The 18,629-nt window shown below is 38.4% G+C and overlaps 1 protein-coding gene and 1 pseudogene across 3 annotated transcripts; one reads left to right on the top strand and one right to left on the bottom strand.

Annotated features, from left to right (window-relative positions):
* The first annotated feature begins 223 nt into the window (after window positions 1–223).
* LOC148013938 (copper transporter 6-like) lies at window positions 224–2,521 on the top strand. 3 transcript variants are annotated; one of them, XM_087667105.1, is made up of 2 exons: window positions 224–248; window positions 1,269–2,521. In XM_087667105.1, the coding sequence occupies exons 1-2, from the start codon at window positions 239–241 to the stop codon at window positions 1,835–1,837; spliced, it is 579 nt and encodes a 192-aa protein (XP_087523231.1). In that variant the 5' UTR covers window positions 224–238; the 3' UTR covers window positions 1,838–2,521. The 3 variants fall into 3 exon arrangements, with proteins under 3 accessions (XP_087523231.1, XP_087523233.1, XP_087523232.1); XM_087667107.1 differs by lacking the exon at window positions 224–248 and adding an exon at window positions 303–690 and having other exon boundaries at window positions 1,269–2,520; XM_087667106.1 differs by lacking the exon at window positions 224–248 and adding an exon at window positions 307–690 and having other exon boundaries at window positions 801–2,518.
* Window positions 2,522–10,263: 7,742 nt separating this feature from the next.
* LOC148013937 (nuclear transcription factor Y subunit B-1 pseudogene) lies at window positions 10,264–11,191 on the bottom strand (annotated as a pseudogene).
* Between the last annotated feature and the right edge of the window lie 7,438 nt (window positions 11,192–18,629).

Genomic DNA, 18,629 nt, shown 5'->3' with positions numbered 1-18,629 from the left:
TCACTTTCACATTTCCCTAGAGTATTCACCTCCAGTTCCCTACCTTTGAAGCAACTTCCTAGTGGTAACATGAAGTCTTAAAAGATATTGTATCACTTGACATGAGAATTGTGCACATGTGACATGGGCCAAGGCAATTGCCATTTATTTTATAACTTGATATGAGAGGATGATGAAAGGGTGGCTCGTGGCAAAGCTATCACGCTTTCCAAGCTCGGTGTCTGGTTTATCAAATGGGATGGGGGAAGGTAAAGGCTATGAGACAATTGTCCTTTGTTTCCTTTGGGTTGGTTTGTTCTTTTCGCATCCTATATAGGCCTAAGGCTATTGATTGAAGAAGTGAGACAAGAAAAGGGGAGGAGGGGGGATAGCGTGTGTGTGTTGCAATGGCCTTGGAAAGTGCTCCTCTTTGTGTGTCTTGGTTTTGTTTGGTATCTATCATTTCAAAATCGATCTGCCGGCCTAGTTCGAGGTAGATACTCGATTATCTTGTTTCTCGATTAAATTGAAGCCCGCCGACCTCCCAATATTGAAAGCATGAGCTCTCTCTCTCTCTCTCTCTCTCTCAATAGCATACCTCTGCAAATCCTTGGTCATTCCTTGTTTAGCCTGCATCAGAAGGCCGGCTGGCGCTCCATTTTGCATTGTCGACTATCGTATGACTAGCACTAAAGATCCTCCCATCAACAGGTGTAATTGCTTTGACCTCCTAGTCATGATTCATCACTTCAGATTTTTGGAACATCAAACCTTAGGTGATCTCTAAGCAGTGATCTCGTGTGTTGTCCGCTTGCCTCCAGCTTTGTAGATATTGCGCAGAGTTCCTTTACCAAAATGAACGTCAAACAGATGATCTAACTAGTTTTGCAGGTTAATATTGTAATTGTGTTCACCTGCATGATGATGAAGCAGCCGATTGAGAATAAGAATTTAAATGGATGGAATAGCATTATAGCTTATCCGATTATTATAGCTGCTTAAGATCAGTAACAGCTGGCCAAATGTTATCACATCATTGGGACTGATCATATTCAGAGGGAGCTGGCTTTATGGTCCTAAAGTATCTGATAATATATGTAGATTTGATCGATAGGGAGCTGCAGAATTGAGAGAGGCCAAGCTTATAATTATACATCAATCAGCTGAAGAGATATCAGAATTCGATGATCACATTAGTCTGGCCATAATCAATAGCGGCTGATTAGTACTATAATTATAGACTTGCCCATACATTAATCGTTGATTAGTACTGCTCGTCGATCTATCAGAAGCAATCATGGCAGCGGCTGGATTTGGGATGTTTGATGATGTGGGGCGTCTGGATCAGGCGCCGGCAGGTAGTGCAGGCAACCTGGCAGGCGCAGAGCCCATGAATGCAGGAGCTGGAGGAGAAGAGATGATGATGAACCAGTACCATCATGCCACGTACTTCTACTTTGACTACCGGGTGCAGCTGCTGTTCGCGGATTGGACGCCGCACAGCCCGGGGACGTACGCCCTGACGCTGGCGGCGGTTTTCATCCTGGCGGTTTTCCACGAGTGGTTTCTGGATCTCCAGAGGAGGAGCCTGGAGCTGCTGCACAAGCCCTTCTTCCCGGAGGCGGGAGGGGGCGGCGGGGGCAAGGTGCAGCTGCTGGTGCCGTGGGGGCGCGCCCTCCTCCGTTACCGCCGCTTCCGCACGGCGCTCGTCACCGTGGCCTACGTCCTCCAGTCCACCACCGGCTACCTCCTCATGCTCCTCGTCATGTCCTTCAACACCGGCGTCTTCCTCACCGTCCTCGCCGGCCTCGCCGTCGGCTTTGTCCTCTTTCGCGTCCATCACATCAGCCTTTCCTAGGGCACAGCCATCTTTTACGCCATCCAAACCATCCCACTCAAGGATGACTGCTTACTCCTCGTCGCCATTATCACCATCATCATCACTGTCAATCGTTGTAGTCATTGTTGCTGCTATCATCGAACAACACCCACCGATTCAACTAGTAACATGGCCAATACTTCAAGTTGACCTATTGCATACATCATTGGTCTTTCCACTCACGCATGTCCCCATTCCACCCGCTCCAAAGGTTTCCTAGTAGCACATCACACAGGGTTCTATACATGCACCTATCATGTGCATCTTACCCTAATAAATCTCTCCACCATTTTTAATTTAGCTCTACACATAACTTATTGGTGTTCTTGTTTCATACCATCTTTAAATTTGCAAGGTGGTCCATTAGCTCACTTATTTCATGGGTTCACTAAAGATGTGTTCTTATTGCTCTATTTCATGTCATCATGGGCAAAGACAAAACATTAAGCAAGATGTGCACTTTGAGCTATCAAGGGAACTAACTTCCTTATTCTCAGCTCTGCACATCCATGATTGAAATTTGTCACTACGCAAAGAAGAGAAGGGTAACTATACCTTAAGTTATTGGCATTTCATAACAAGGCCTAGACAATTATCTGTTGAAAGGAGTTATAAATTTTGTTATGATCTTGAGGAACTATTGAATTTGATCAACCCATTGTTGCGCATTGCTTGTTTCAAAGTATCATGTCCATTATATGCATAGGTTGTGACATCTCTTTTTTTTGCAAGGTCGGGTTCATGCCAATGTGATAGTAATTTTTTTTTAAACTAGGTTGTTTGTGCAATGTGAAATTGTTATGTACATTCTAATGCACATTATTCATCATTGTAAGAATACCAATTGCTCTCTAAGTTTTTAGATTATTATCCCAAGCTGTCAAACCAATCTTTAAAATATTAGATATGGTATTTGAATGTATATGGGCACATTCACTTCACATATATCATAAATGAGAGAGATATTCTATGTCCTTAATGATTAACTTGTTCGATTGCTTGATTTTCGTTGCCCTAGTTAAGGAGAAAGAAGTAAAGAAAGCCCAAGATGTTCTTCCATTATGTGTGGTATGAAAGATGCGAAAAATGACACTATGTATGTGGATGTGGTGCTCATGTGGTGATCTAGTCAACAAAAACCCAAGATAATTAGCTCTCTACATCCCACAATCACTATGGGCCAACTACACCCACTGTGTAGTTGACAATGTGCTCAAAATCTTTTCTTTCTTTTTTTGGGTTTTTTCAACACATCATTGAGAAAACATGTAGAACAATTCCTTCTCACAATGATTGGACAACCAACATTATCCTTGACGTATCCATCCCTTGATGCTCATGTGTTAAAAATAGTGAGTTTAATAGTACAATGAATGCAAGCATCACAAATGACCTATTAACATGAGGGATTTAAACTCTCTTTAAACTACTCGAGTCACTTTAAACTTCACTTATGAAAGGTCTAGTTTATGATTCACTACTTAAGAAAATAATAAATACAACATGAGTTGGTGAAGAATACTAAAAACATGGAATATCAATAATATGAGAAGTGAATGAATCATATTTTCAAGATAGGAAAGGCTAGAGTTTCTTAGATGAATTGGAACATACCCATTTTTTATTACATTGAAATTTTTATTAGATTAATTGGAACATCCTAAACTTTCAAATGCAACTTTGTGCCATCTTCATACCTTTTTAAACTCGAGTTCTCCTCTCCAATCTTATATAGTAACCAATCTTTTTGAACTAGGGTATTCTCCTCCAACCTTCTTTCCATACATTATGAAGTGCTAACAATTTAGCATCCTCTAGTGTAATCTTTTAAATGCTTTCTCAAACCATATACTACCTAGTTCTCTTAAACTTAAGTGCTCCTCTCCAACCTTTTACACTAGTCTTTTAGAACTAGAGCACTCTTCCCTAAGCTTGTTTCCATGCACTATGAAATAACTAGAGTTAACCATACTCTGGCATAATCTCCAATTGTCCTCTCAAACCATATCAACTCCAAATCATATTGTCCCTTCCTACTTGATTAGCTATAATAGGCATTGCTCTTTGAAAGCTCTTTTGATTTTGTGTCACTTTTAAACTTACATTTTTGCTCTTTCTTTGTACCTTTATGTACTCTCCATCCCAATTGGGGATATTTTCCATCAATGGAGTATCTAAACAAATACACTAAAAAGTTATATGTGTCCTCTTTACTCCTAGTATGGAAAAATGTTTACAAATAGATGAAAGGGAGAAATAACTTCACACTATAATCAATATATCCATGAGAGAACTTCGTGTGTGTGTGTGTGTGTGTGCGTGTGTGCGTGTGCGCGTGTGCGCGTGTGTGGGTGTGCGTGGGTGTGCGTGTGTGTGTGTGTGTGTGTGTGTGTGTGTGTGTGTGTGTGTGTGTGTGTGTGTGTGTGTGTGTGTGTGTGTGTGTGTGTGTGTGTGTGTGTGTGTGTGTGTGTGTGTGTGTGTGTGTGTGTGTGTGTGTGTGTGTGTGTGTGTGTGTGTGTGTGTGTGTGTGTGTGTGTGTGTGTGTGTGTGTGTGTGTGTGTGTGTGTGTGTGTGTGTGTGTGTGTGTGTGTGTGTGTGTGTGTGTGTGTGTGTGTGTGTGTGTGTGTGTGTGTGTGTGTGTGTGTGTGTGTGTGTGTGTGTGTGTGTGTGTGTGTGTGTGTGTGTGTTTGAGACTTCCAAAAGACATGTTTGCAAAACAAGATGTGCTTGTAGAAAAGATGTGTTTAGAACATTTTTGTGCCACAAACCAAAAAGGGACTTATTGGAGCTCACTTGTGTCCTATGAGACTTGGAACACACCCCAAGTATGGTGGGAGAGGAACTAACTCTCTATTGAATAACAAAGAAGAGTAGCAAGCATGTAGTGAGAAGATAAAGCAAGACTCTACATACAAGACTAATGGTTGCAACCATCCTATGGAAAGCTTTAGTAAAACTTTAAGAAAAAATCAAAAAACTCTTGAAAGCCACACAAACTGATTCAAAAAGTGTTTATATTCACCTCACAACTAGCCTCAAGCTAACATAAAATTAATTATGAAGTTATCTTTATTGACCTTAATGATTTTGGTTTAATAAGGGTCTATTGTGCATCCTTCATATATGTTAGGAGTCAAACCAAAAGAAACATTAACAATTCATTTAGCTTCCTATTGACCAAAAGTTGAGGGTCACTCATCTTGCCTTTTGTTGAGGGAGCTCCATTGTCACTCATCTATGGCAGCATTCAACTCTCAAGGTGCTTGAGTGTAGCTTAATGTGATCAAACAAGAGAGACGCATGGCTCTTGTGATCAATTTTGGTCAACCATATGGCCAATCAAAAAGGTTGAGTGGAGCCGCCTATATTGACAAGTCTTTTTGCTACAAGTTTTGACGTTTGCAAGTCATTTGGTAATGCATACAAAACATTCATTTTATTAGAGGGGAAGCAAGATGGAAAGGCTATGAACATGATAGCAAACAAGGACGCTAGGTTGAAGAAGGTTTAACACCTAAATACAAGATTATTGGCCATATTTGAAACAATCTTATATCCATAATTAGAATACAAGGAATTGCACATGAAGCAACTCATAAGATTTCAATGTGGTTGTTCCAAAACATATATGCCTATGTGCTTGGGAGGAGAGTGTCTTTTGAAGAAGAAATATGTCTTTGATGTCTTTTTTCAAGCGGTTGGCAAAGTCCTAATGTTATGCTTTTATAGAAGACAAATGGTCAAATGTGTTTTCATGGATCATGTAGATATAGTTTTGAGGAATTATCTTTGAGAAAGGAGGTCAATAATACTTTAGATAAAGGACTATCCAAAATCAAATACTTCTTTGAGTTGCTACTCTACTAAAGTAGTGTCAAAGACATGCCATATCCTTAGAGAATTTCTGTGAGTTTTCACAAGTCAATCCACATTAATCTATCAGGGTTGAGGTTACATTTGTTCTTTTACAAGCATACACTAAGTTGTGGCTTTATGAAACATGGCTACTTGGCTTATGTTGGTTATTTGACCAAATTTATTGAAGAATAGATCAACATTTATGTTGTTTCTAGCTTTTAATTTCAATGTAGGTGGAATTGGTCTCATTCAAGTTGTCATAAGGTTTCTTGAAGTTGTTAATCCATACCCTTGGTTCTTTGTTTAATAAATGTGTTTTTATTTCTACCAGTTCAAGGGCATTGTTTTTACTGTTGTGCTTATCGCATCATAGATTCCTAGTTCCCTAGTGATATCAATCCTTTAATAATGACCCTTATTTTACTCCTCCATAGTAAAGGTAACTTCTCCACCTTTCTCCACAACCAACTTCCCTTAGACTCGCATCATCATTAGTTGGAGCATCACCTTCTTACACAAAGATGGAATACTTGATGTTGCAATATGATTTTTCCAATGCATTATCCTCCTAAAGAAGCTTATGTTCATACTAAATAACCCATGCTATTGATCTCCAAGCTTGAAAATGGCATGCTTTATATTACACATTCCTTATTTCTATCAAATAAAAATGCAACCAACTAGTAGGCTTTAGTATACTTGCATTTATTCTTTTTCTGCACATAGGCTATCTTACAACAAGGTCGAATTCAAAGGACTTATATTCAAATCTTACATTGTAACACCTATGCATCTTATGTTAGCATAGACTGTCAAAAGATCTAGATTCAAATTATAAAAAATAGATGGCCACTTGTAACAATATACAAGGAAAATGTATAGCATGTCATGGCTTACTATCCCTTGAAAAACTAGAAGAGTTAAGTTGTATTTACAACCACCAAGGTGCAAACATTTGCAAAATCAAGACAATGATGGCTTGATTTCACCTCCTATGTGAGTGTCACTAGAATATGGAGGGAAACTACCTCCCTTGGGGTGGACCTAGCCATCAAATAGTGGAACTACATGAGGTCCATGACAATTTATTTAAAGAGGTATTGATGCAATAAGGAAAGGAGGAGGAGAGAGGTTCTTAACTTTGCATAGGTGCTAAAGGCAATATATTGCCACTCCACCATGTGACCTTATCGATCCTATTCTACTTTCACTTTGTTAGGGCCTAAACGAACACCTACTTAGCCAAGTGGTAGTATAAGGGGAAGCAATTTTTATTCAATGCTTTGAAAAATAAAGCACAAAAGAAAGAGTGTGTTGAGCATCATCAATAGTGATGCACCATGCACTCAAATGGCACAACTATTGTGAAGGTCTTTGATCGATACGTATGTGACATATAGTAGATGCAGCCCCAAATGAAAATGAGCTTCGGTGGAGACCAAACCTAGGAACTTGCTAAAGTACACATCTTCCCAAGTTCCTTAACAAACAAGATTGCTACTAGATAGGCCTTTTACACAAGAGGAGCTTGGATTCATCGTTCATAAGATGGAAACAAAAAACACCCTTGGCCCAAATGACTTTCTAGTGGAGTTTTTCTAAGTGTGGGACATATTGACCTCAAATTTGTGTGCTCTACTTAATTGGTTTAGGGGAAAGGACCAATATGAATTGAAGTCAATCAGGATCTAATTGATTTGATTCCCAAGGCAACACAAAGGGAGTGCCCCAAATGATTGGCACCCTTTAACCATGTTGACAATGGCCAATGCCATTTCTAGAAGAATTCAATTGTTGTTGATTAACCTTTTGCATTGGAATCAATACAATTTTAATGTATGGAGGCACATATAAGATCCAATCCTAAATGTAATCACTCTTCATTACGTAAAACTAGTCAAGTAAACAATATGTCTTGATAATATGGACTTTATGAAAGCTTAAGATAGAGTATCCTAAAATTTGTTTAATAACGGTTTTGCAAGCACTAGGATTTGGCTTTGGCTTCTACAACTTGGTAAAGCCATGTTTGCTAACATATCAACCAAAATGGCTATTAATGGTGCTATCCAAAGATTTTGCGCTAAGGAGATTAGTGAGGTAAGGATACATGCTAGCTCCACTATTGCTCATGATGGCCTCTATATAGTAAAGTAGCAAATAGCATCATTAACACAACCTCCCTCTTGAATGAGGAAACCTTCATGTCCCAAATGTTTGTAGATGACAATACAACATTGTTGAGGCCAAGGAGACCTCCCTTAAAATGCAAATGTACAAAGACTATTCCACTACTTCTCATGATCCAAAATAAGTCCTAGCAAAATTCAGGTTTTGTTTGTCTCCAAGGACAACCTTCTAGTATAGTTAGTGAGAAGGGCTTCAAGATAGTTAAACCGAGGATGGTTATCTAGTATTGAGATCCCTACTAGGATGGGCAACTCCCTCACTCAAAGGTTTGATTGGCTATATGAGAAGCTAAAACATAATATGTTAGATTGGCAAGCACAAAGCTAGAAATTGACGAGGAGGCTTATAGAGCCAAGATCCTCTCACATCCTATACTCCCTTTGTAAGCCTAGCTTTTCCTTTCTCCAAAACAACATGGACCAACGTGGATAGATTACTCAAATCAAACCTATGGAGCTACAACAATGACAAGAAATGGTGCGTTATTAGCTAAAAGCAACTTGCCACAACAAGGATGAAGGCATCCTTGGACTAGAAAGGTCGATGAAAACAACAAAGCAACTAGCCTTCTGCTTGCTAGGGCATTTGGACCTTGAGCATCCCTGGTCTTCACTAATCAAACTTTTTCCACATCAAGTACAACTAGAGTTTGGATGTAGACTACCACTTATTCCAAGACTACCAACATTTTAAGATTGTGTGGAGGAAGTTTGAAAGAATTATGTTTCATTCTACCATTCGATGCACTACCTAATGGCCATAAGGGAATGCCAAGACACATGGAAAGATTTGGGTTCTAATTAAAGCAATAGTCATCAAGAACATACAAACCAGTAAGAATAAAAGACTTCACAAAGACCCCTTGTTTTGTTGTGATCATATTAGTAGCACATTTGTGACATCTTAAGGAGGTCAAGCTTATGTTTGACTTTGAGGAGCACCCTTTGGATCTTCATGGTTGCTTGTGCTCATTTGCCAAAGTCCAAATCTCTTTTGAGGATGGTGTAAATATATTTTGCCACATTAATATACTCGACCATATTATGAGCGAGAAAAGAAAACAAAGAGAAACTACCCATTAAGACTAGATTGCACACCCATTGGTAGGAAAATGTGCCTACCGCATACAATTGAGACTTTAGAGACTAGAAGGGCCAAATACAAGTAGATGTAATAAATGCCCCTTGAAGCATGCAATTTCATAACTAGGTGTAATCACACACATCAAGGAAATCAAAAGCCTAAATATGAGAGTAACCACATGCAAAGCAATAGTAGTTTTACCTACATGAAATTCTCAAAGAAGATACATAAGAGTATGTGTGCACTCATACATATTTGTCATCTTGTATATAGATGTAATTCTTTCCAACCCATAATCTATGCCACATAAAACATCTCCCTTTCTTCATCTTTTTATAATGTAATTTTTGTGCATTTGGGTGGCATTTATTGATGAGTATAACACCCATTTTTACCCAAAGATAGGTAATGCACCAAAGAGCCGCCCATCAAGGAAATCAAAAACCTAAATATGAGAGAAACCACATGCAAAGCAATAGTAGGTTTACCTACATGAAATTCTCAAAGAAGATACATGAGAGTATGTGTGCACTCATGCATGTCCGTCGTCTTGTATATAGATGTAACTCTTTCCAACCCATAATCTATGCCACATAAAACATCTCCCTTTCTTCATCTTTTTATAATGTAATTTTTATAATGTAATTTTTGTGCATTTGGGTGGTATTTATTGATGAGTATAACACCCATTTTTACCCAAAGATAGCTAATGCACCAAAGAGCCACCCAATTACAGAATTTAAACCTTTGACCTGCCACAACTAACACACTCCCAACCAATTGGGCTGCCAGTCATTAACGTGCATATTATTGCCGAACAAAATCACACCAAGAACTTTGTTGTCATCTTACCGTCAGCATGCATGCAACTCTCCAACCGAGAACTTTGTTGTCATCTTTCCATTAACATGCTTGTCATTCTTCGTTAACATGCATGTCTTCAATTTCCACTAACATGAAAGTAACTCCACAACAACATTAAACCAATGAACTGTTCGTCATTCTGTTCTAAATTTCTCTTTCTTGTAGACCTCCCTTTGAATCCAATGCCTGCAGAGGCGCGCTATCTGTCTACCACCCCTGGCCTGTCCCTTTGTACAGGGATTAAGGTCATTCGAAAATGTACAGACCAGAGCTGCCAAATTAAATGCGAAGGATGACATATAAAGGTCTCGTAAAACGGGGGATCCCTGGACCCTCAACACCAAAGAATAACCTCCGCATACAGAAAAAGACGGTAGTCAGCTGCCAAAATTAATGCACCAAGACACTGGTAGATCTATCAAGGGCATGTACAGTCCTTGCTAGCAGTCAGTCAAACATTACTATGAACATCAGAGAAAATTACATCAAAGAGACAGCTGATGAAGCCTCCTCAACAGTACTTTCTCACTACAGTCTCTCCTAGCATTGACAAGAAATACAGCAATACACAAGAATACACAAGAATACGACACCATCTGATGTTGGGATGGGCTTCCATGATCCTTTGACCAGAAGCTACACTAAACTGCACACTACTGCGTCCGCCTGAAATGACTATCCGCAGTACCAGCCATGCTGCTTCCCTGAACCATGGACGGATAACCTGTTCTCATCTGTGGTTGACCGTAGACAACAGGCCCACTCTGCGGATGGCTGCCATAAGCAAGCATTTGCTGATGTGGCATGGAGCCTCCTGCACCATTCAAGCCAGGGGAAGGTGCGGGGGCAGCTGTGGTTACGGCGGCAGCAGATGACGACGAATCATCCACCTGCTTGGACATGGAAACCCTCTCCCCTTCGAGCTCCCGGTACTTCTGCAGGTAGAGCTTGAGGGGCTCGATGTAATCCTCGAATCCGAGGGTGCTCATGGCCCAGAGGAGGTCGTCGCCGTTGATAGTCTTCCGCTTCTCCTTCTGACACTTGTCGGAGGCCTCGCCGGTAATGAAGCTGATGAACTCAGAGACGCACTCCTGCACAGTCTCCTTGGCCTCTTTAGAGATCTTGGCGTTGGCCGGGAGGGCGCGCTTCATGATGCGACTGACATTGGCGATGGGGAGGAGCCGGTCCTGCTCGCGGGGGCTGCTGCTGGAGGTCCCTTCGACGCCATAGCCCTGATGCTCGTCCTCGCCGTGGTTGCTGCTGTCGGGACTGCGTTCTCCCATTCGCCCTCTCTCTCTCTCTCTCTCTCTCTCTCCACAAACAAATAGATAGGGCCAATCAAAGACCTCCTTTTCCCCCAGCTCTTCTCCATTGGCCATCGCAACCCTTTACATTACTATTCTTATTTTGGGCCCGGCCCCCTTAATTTAAAATCAAAATCCCCATATTTTATTAGTCAAATTTTCTCTGACGCGAGTGAAGGGCTTTAGCTTTTTTAATGTGTCAATTATAAATGAATGTGGTTGGGCATCATCCCAATCTTTGCACTTCAAGGGTAGCTCCTCAATCTAGGATTTGGACTCTTAGATCATGGATTTCACATATCATTATCCAGACCGATGGGCTTCAACATTTCCTGTCTTCAAATTCAAGTTGCAATTGGGTGCTCGAGAGAACCTTGACGAAGAATATTTGAGTTGCATGTGCATGATGGAAGGAGCCTCAATGGAGAGAGCTTGCATGCTTGTTTTTTCACTTCTTACTTCTCATTATGTAATAAGTTGGGTTGTTCAATTTGAAGATGCACGAAGGAGAGTCTACATGTTGCCTTTATGTGGTCAACAAATGTCAAATCAATTGTCCAATCAAGATTCCAATTAGAGATAGTCATGACTACATTGAGAAAAAATGCATTTCTTGTTAATTTTCCACACTCTCGAGCTATGGTGAAGCAAGAAAAAAGATAGACAAGATAGAGATGAGGAGTCTCTCAAAAGTACACACCATGAGACTGACATCTCTATTCATTCTTATATATGATATGCATAGGGTTTCCTTTTTAGCTGGGCATCCTTGAGAAGAAAGTTTGTTAGAGTTTCTTTTCTCAAATCGACAATGGCCTCTCTATTCATTTTCACATATTATATATATATGATTTCATTTTTATGTGGGCACACTTAAAGCATTTGGTCCTTGGTCACCCTAAGGTTTGTGGAGGCGGCAAGGAAACCAATGCATGCCTCTTTCCTTGAAATCCCTCAGAGCTAGGTCATGCCTCAATCTAGAATTTGGACTCTTAAACCACGAGTTTTGCACACAATCACCCAAACTAATGGACTTTAGATTTTCTTTTGTTCAAATTCAAGTTGCAATTGGGTACTACAAAGAGCCCTGATGAAAGAAATTTTGGGTTGCATGTGCATGACGGAGTGAGCATGCATGCTTGTTTTTCCAATTCCTACTTCTTATTCAATGTAAGTTGGGTCATTTGGCGTGGAGATGCACAAAGGAGAGCCTACATGTTGGCTTTGTGTCGGTAAAGAGACATCAGCTCAATTGTCTAATCGAGATTGCAAGTATAGACAATCATGACTACACTAAGAAAAAATGCATGTATTTTGAGTCCGCACTCTCAAGATATGGTAAAGCAAGCAAAAAGAGAGAACATAGAGAAGAACAGTCTCTCAAAAGTATACACATACAAGAATCCATCTCTATAATGGCTTGAACTAGAACTAAAGAGGACTTACCTTGCAAGACTCTCGCAATTAGTGTTGGCAAAGAATGAAGGGCTTGTGGCCCAATGTCCCTATTTGTACTAGAGTTGAGGGGGTTAAGAGAGGAGGTTAAGGGACGCTTCTAAATATGAAATGACATAAGCATAATGACATAACTATTGCCAAAATAAGTAGTGATATAAGCAATGTTGATGTAAGTGATGAAGTATGTATTGTTTTCCAATCCTCTAAGGAATATTCTAGAACCTTCTTAAAGTCGTAAACACTTTCTTAAATTCTTCTAGAAGTTTCTAGGAGATACTAGATCTCTTTCATGTCCTTGATATTAACCCCTATTTTAGCAATGACTTGGCAATGAGGTTTCTCAATAACACTCTTGGCTTCAATGGATGCCATTGTTGAAACTCCTTTACTTTAAGAGGTGCGTAATGAAGATTAGAGGTTAACTCCATGTTCACTCACTACCATCATATCCCTTCAAATGAATACCTTGAACAAGGTATTCAAGCCTTCCATGAGAGATTCTAGAATGAAGGATAGCCCCATCTTCATACTCTAGGTGTCCTTCCATCTTTGGTAGTGGTGGTTGTAGGTTACTCCCCCTTGTTGAGGATGCATATATGGCAAGGCTCTAAGATTAAGTTATGGAATACTAGGTGAATTCTCATGGGTTGTGGTAGGTGGGGGGATGATCACTAATTGGATTCACTTGGCCAATGATCATGAATAGCCCAAGTCTTCAATAGTCCAACTTCCCAGAAGGGTGAAAAGAGCATGGCTCTTACCCCAAAAGCCAAACTCTATCTCCAACATTGTAAGTTGGATGTCGCCTATGTTATCAATTGACATTAGCATTATGTTATCAATTGACATTATCATTATATCTTTCTTGGGCTTGTTATACATGACTTCAACTTCTTATGGATCTTTGGCAAGTGTTTAGATAGATCCATAATTGCTAGATTCTTCACTACATGACTCATATAACTGTCCATTTTAGGGTATCTTTCCATAGTTGGTAAAGCATGGAGCTAGCAGAGATGTAGCTAGCATTAGTATAGGTGAATTTAGCCAAGGGAATTAAATCCATAGTTGGTGAAGAATGGAGCTAGCAGAGGTATAGCTAGCATTATTATAGGTGAATTTAGTCAAGGGAAGTGAATCCATAGTTGGCAATGACTGAAGTTTTCCTAGTAGAGATGTAGCTATTATTATTGTAAGTGAATTCAACCAGGGGAAGTAAATCAATCCAACTATCCTAATGATAGTTGATCATACACCTAAGATATTATTCTAGGACTTAATTTACTCTCTCTATTTATCCATCACTTCAAAGGTCACTAGCTAAAGAGAGGTTGGTTGTGAATGCCTATGAGCTTTCCAAAAACTTGACACAAACTATTTTCCTTGATCTGAAACAATGTAGTTCGATAACCAAGGATAATGGTAGATACATTCAAAGAAAAGTTGAGATATCACTTCGCCAATAATTGTCTTATGGGTGGAGATAAAATGTGCCATCTTGGTAGATCTATCAACCACCACCACAAGCATGGAAATAAACACCTTTGAAGAAGGTAGATCGGTGATGAAGTCCATTGACACGTATGATTAAGCATGATTTAGGAATAGGAAAGGGACAAAGCAACCCATGAGGTCAATGGTGAGGGACTTTGGCTTTGTTGCATGTATCACATGTGTCTACAAACTCTTTGACCAATTCTCACATTTGAGGCCACCTTAAGTCTCAAGAGATTAGCTTTATTTCTTTATTGACCCCAAAATGTCCTATAGTGGAAAGATCATGTTGTGTTTAAAGGATGTGTCATTGAAGCAATCGGAGTATTATATATAGTAGCTCTTTATAATATATTGGACCTTCAACTTTTCGGAAGTCTTCAACATTTGTACTCCCTTCATGAATTGTTTTGCTTGATATTTTGAGCAAATAAATCCTTGGAAAGTTCTTTTGTGAATTGCAGAAGGAAGATAGGATCTTCTAGAGTTTTGATTATCAATGCTTAAAGCTGGAGTTGTTCTAGTTTTAAGAGAACAAAATCCTATTGGTCATGACATGCATATTCTTTCTTAGGCAGACGATAGGAGAATCGAGACAATGCATCTAATTTTCCTTGTTTGTTGCCAAATTGATACGATATGATAAATTCAAATCTAAAAAGAAGATGCTCCACTTGCTTGCCATTGATTCAAGGCTTGAAATCTCATGAAGTAATGTAGACCTTTATGGTCTATACAAACAATGATCTTGTGGGGTGCCCCTTTTAGAAGATGCCTCCATGTTTCAAAAGAGTTAATAATAGCCAAAAGTTCCTTAACATGAATTTAATAATTTATTTTAACTACTTCTATGAGTTTTCTAAAACAAAATGCCATTGGATATTCTCAATCATCATTACAATCTTGTGAAAGGATAGAACCAAAAGTAAAATTTGATGCATTAATCTCCAAATAAAAAGGGCTTAGATGGATCTACATGTATCAATACAAAGGCAATATTAATGGATTGCTGAAGTATTCAAAAATCCTTATATGCATCAGAGTTCCACATAAATTGATAATTTCCAATTAATCACATGAGTAGCATAGTGATCATGGAATAATCTTTTTAGGAGTTAAAGGCTACATATGCCTAGCCAACTACATTTACCTGTACTTATTGCCTGCACACATATACATTGCCAAGTGGTGTCCATCCATTACTATCACTTTATTCTTTATTCTTTACATGATAATAAAATAAGAAAAGGTAAGTCACATATTGTGACAATTGGAGTTCCCACAAACCGGTCTTTCTCTTCTTTGCTTGAACCTCCATAGCTCTTGCATCCACTCATGCTTCCACTCCTACTCCACCTTTCAATTGGTATTAGTACAACATTTGGTATTTGTCGAAGGTCATTCTTAGATTGAGAAGCATGAGGAGTGAAGCATTGTCTCACGAAGGTTAAGTATTCAAGTTGCTTCTTCAACATTGATGCTTGTTATTTGCACATTGATAAAGGTACTTTTCTCATAGCCGGGATCTAGAACTAAGTCAAGCAGGTGCTTGAGCCCTTGAGACTCAATTTAGGGTTGGAACAGCCCATTTTGGCATTGATTTGGGCAACCATTACTGGCTAGGAATGATATAAAATATATTGACTTGGATGCTCAAAGAGATTGAGGAACAATGAAGCATTTCAAGAGAAGAGAAGTTATCATTCTTTTCCATTTCTTTCTCTCGAATGTATGCACAGAAGAGGAGACAGTAAAAGTACATTTTAAGATTTTGGTTTTGAACTATGCTATGCATTTTGAGTGGATACAAAGCATTCTACAAAAGTTGTGGACATCATGGCAGCTTGACAATACTTAACATTTGCGCATGATATCAGATTGAGGTATTCTATAGCTCAAACAAAGAGTGTGACAAGAAGTACAAATCTAACAAATCACAAAGTTGATTATGTGTAGTTTGTAGTTCTCTGTTTTACACAAAATAGAGTAGTTCTATTTTGGACAGCAATCATTCATAGTTAATGTCTATGTATTGAATGCCTACGTGCTATTAGGGTATGCTACACGGTTATGTTGATACTTGACATTGTTGTCTATGCCCAATTATGCTTATGTTGAGCTTTTCATTTTGGATTTGAGCTTGGTTGGTTACATTTGCTCCAATAAGGGCATCCAAATGCTATAAGCTCTATGCATTGAGCTTCCTTTTACTACTTTGGATACTCAAGATTTGCTTCCACTGGGAGAACTTGGTATTTTCTTTGCAAAGCTTGGTTCATCTGAGTCAATGAGAAAATCTCTTATGCTTTATTGGTTTATGTATACACTAACCTATGTTTAGTTAACCAAGTAGATAATGGACTCTGTGTGTTGGTATTAAACATTTTTTCACTATCTCATGGCAGAGGGGCATATAAAATGTACAAAGAGCATGTCAAGAGCAACAATAAGAAAGAAAGAAGATAAGAGAGTGTACCAATGAAAGACGTCTAAAGCCCTTACAATCAACAATCCAATTACCTTCATAACTTCTTGCTTCTTTCAATCTAATAGATACAATAAGCCTCTTCCAATAAAGTATGTAGATACATAGAAAGAGCAAGAATAATAGTTTTTTTAAAAGAGAAATTCCTATAGTAATCCAATTACCTTCGCAACTATATTGCTTATTTCAATCAAATTGACATGGCAAGCCTCTTCCAACAGAGCATGAAAATATATAAAAAGAGCAAGAGTAATACTAGTGAGTAAGAAAGAAAAACAATAGGAAGGCTTGAAGCAAATACATCAAAAGAATAAAACTTTTAAAACCCTTAACAATTTATTCAAATGAAAATGATACCTCAAGCTTCTTTGAATGGAGTGAATATATACCTCAAGACTCTTCTAGTGGCACAAAGAAAGAGAAGTGCCAAGAGAAGATAGAAAATGAAAAAGAGAAACCAATGGAAAAAACAACAAAAGAATGTCTAGAAAGAAGAAAAGTGAAAATATTGAAAATTTTAAGCCCACAAAAATATGTAATTAAAACTTGAAAAAATAGATATCTAGATGTCATAATTAAATGTCTTGGGAAACGGGACATCATTTTTGAGGTCTTAGTCACAAAATCCTTGTGAATAAAATTATTAAATATAAAACTAAAGGGAAGAGAGAAAAAGAGAGAGATGCCACTATCATTAAATGCTAATCCAATCCTAAAACTAGAGAAAAATATGCAATTAATAAGGTGTCTTTCCTTTCCAATTTTTATCTAGTTAGGATGTGATCAATAGTTAATAAAAAATCCTTACAGTGCCCTTTTTGCCTCAAATTAGCCATAATGAGATTTAGAGGAATGGATCAAGAGGATATTAATTCATTGATTGATGCTATTTAGTTGTAGATTAGGATAAGGTAGGATTAAAAAGAAAAAAAAACCCCACAAAATAAGAAAAAACATTAAAATACCATTTAAAAATGTTTTTATTCCATTCTTTCTTTTGTAAAATGCTCCAAGAAGGTGAGAGAGATGGAGCACAATTTGTTGAAAAAAAGAAAAGAAACAACGAAATGCATTAGAAAATAAGAGGCTAGTGATGTTGAATGTGGATTTAGAGAAAGATTTTTTATAGGATACATTAAGACTTCAACATATTGATATTGAAAAAGATAGGTTTTTATGACTTTTGTCCAATGATGGTCAAATTATTTGGCAATGCTTTGGCTAGGATTAGTATTAATTGATGGATACTTGCAAGAATCCTTTGGCTTGCAAAGGTCCATTGCAAAATATTGTCTTCTTGCCCCTTTGTTATTTATTTTTGCTTCTTATCTTCTTATTACAAATCTTGATTGCATTTTTTGTTTTGTTTACACGTCATTAATGATCTTCCAATCCTAAATGGTACTTAACATTAGTTCTCAAATTTCCCTTCATGTTAATGTCCATATTGTGGAGGGGGAGGACACATGCATTAGTGCTTTGCCAGGTATGTAAGATGAATTCTATATACTAGGAGGTTCCAAAGCTAATTTGGAAAAAATAGAAGTGCTTATGCTCTCTTTTTGGAGAAAAGAAATGGAAATCTACATAATTTTAACTAGGGAAGGCTAGCTTCTACAGCAGGGACGACCTTAAGGGAACTGAGCTATTGGATGTAGTTAGCTCTCTCTCTCTCTCTCTCTCTCTCTCTCTCTCTCTCTCTCTCTCTCTCTCTCTCTCTCTCTCTCTCTCTCTCTCTCTCTCTCTCTCTCTCTCTCTCTCTCTCTCTCTCTCTCTCTCTCTCTCTCTCTCTCTCTCTCTCTCTCTCTCTCATGTTTACACATAGTCTCTTGCTTTTAATTGAACACGTACACACACATAGTCTCTTTCACTTTTTTAATTTCCCCCAATATAGCAAATATTCATCTCTTTGTATCAATTCCCCTTTGTCAATGTTTCCTACAATTACAACATTCAAAAGGTTACATCTTTACAAAGAAAACTTACACTTACTCAGTAAGCCATCATTCCACTAGTCCCTATTACCAATTACTCT

The sequence above is a fragment of the Lygodium microphyllum genome, chromosome 25 (assembly GCF_053477565.2).
Source record: "Lygodium microphyllum isolate KBCC chromosome 25, Lygodium_microphyllum_v1.1.10, whole genome shotgun sequence".
Lineage (NCBI taxonomy): Eukaryota > Viridiplantae > Streptophyta > Polypodiopsida > Schizaeales > Lygodiaceae > Lygodium > Lygodium microphyllum.
The sequence above is the reverse complement of the archived record's forward strand: the minus strand, read 5'-3'. Positions and strand labels throughout refer to the sequence as shown.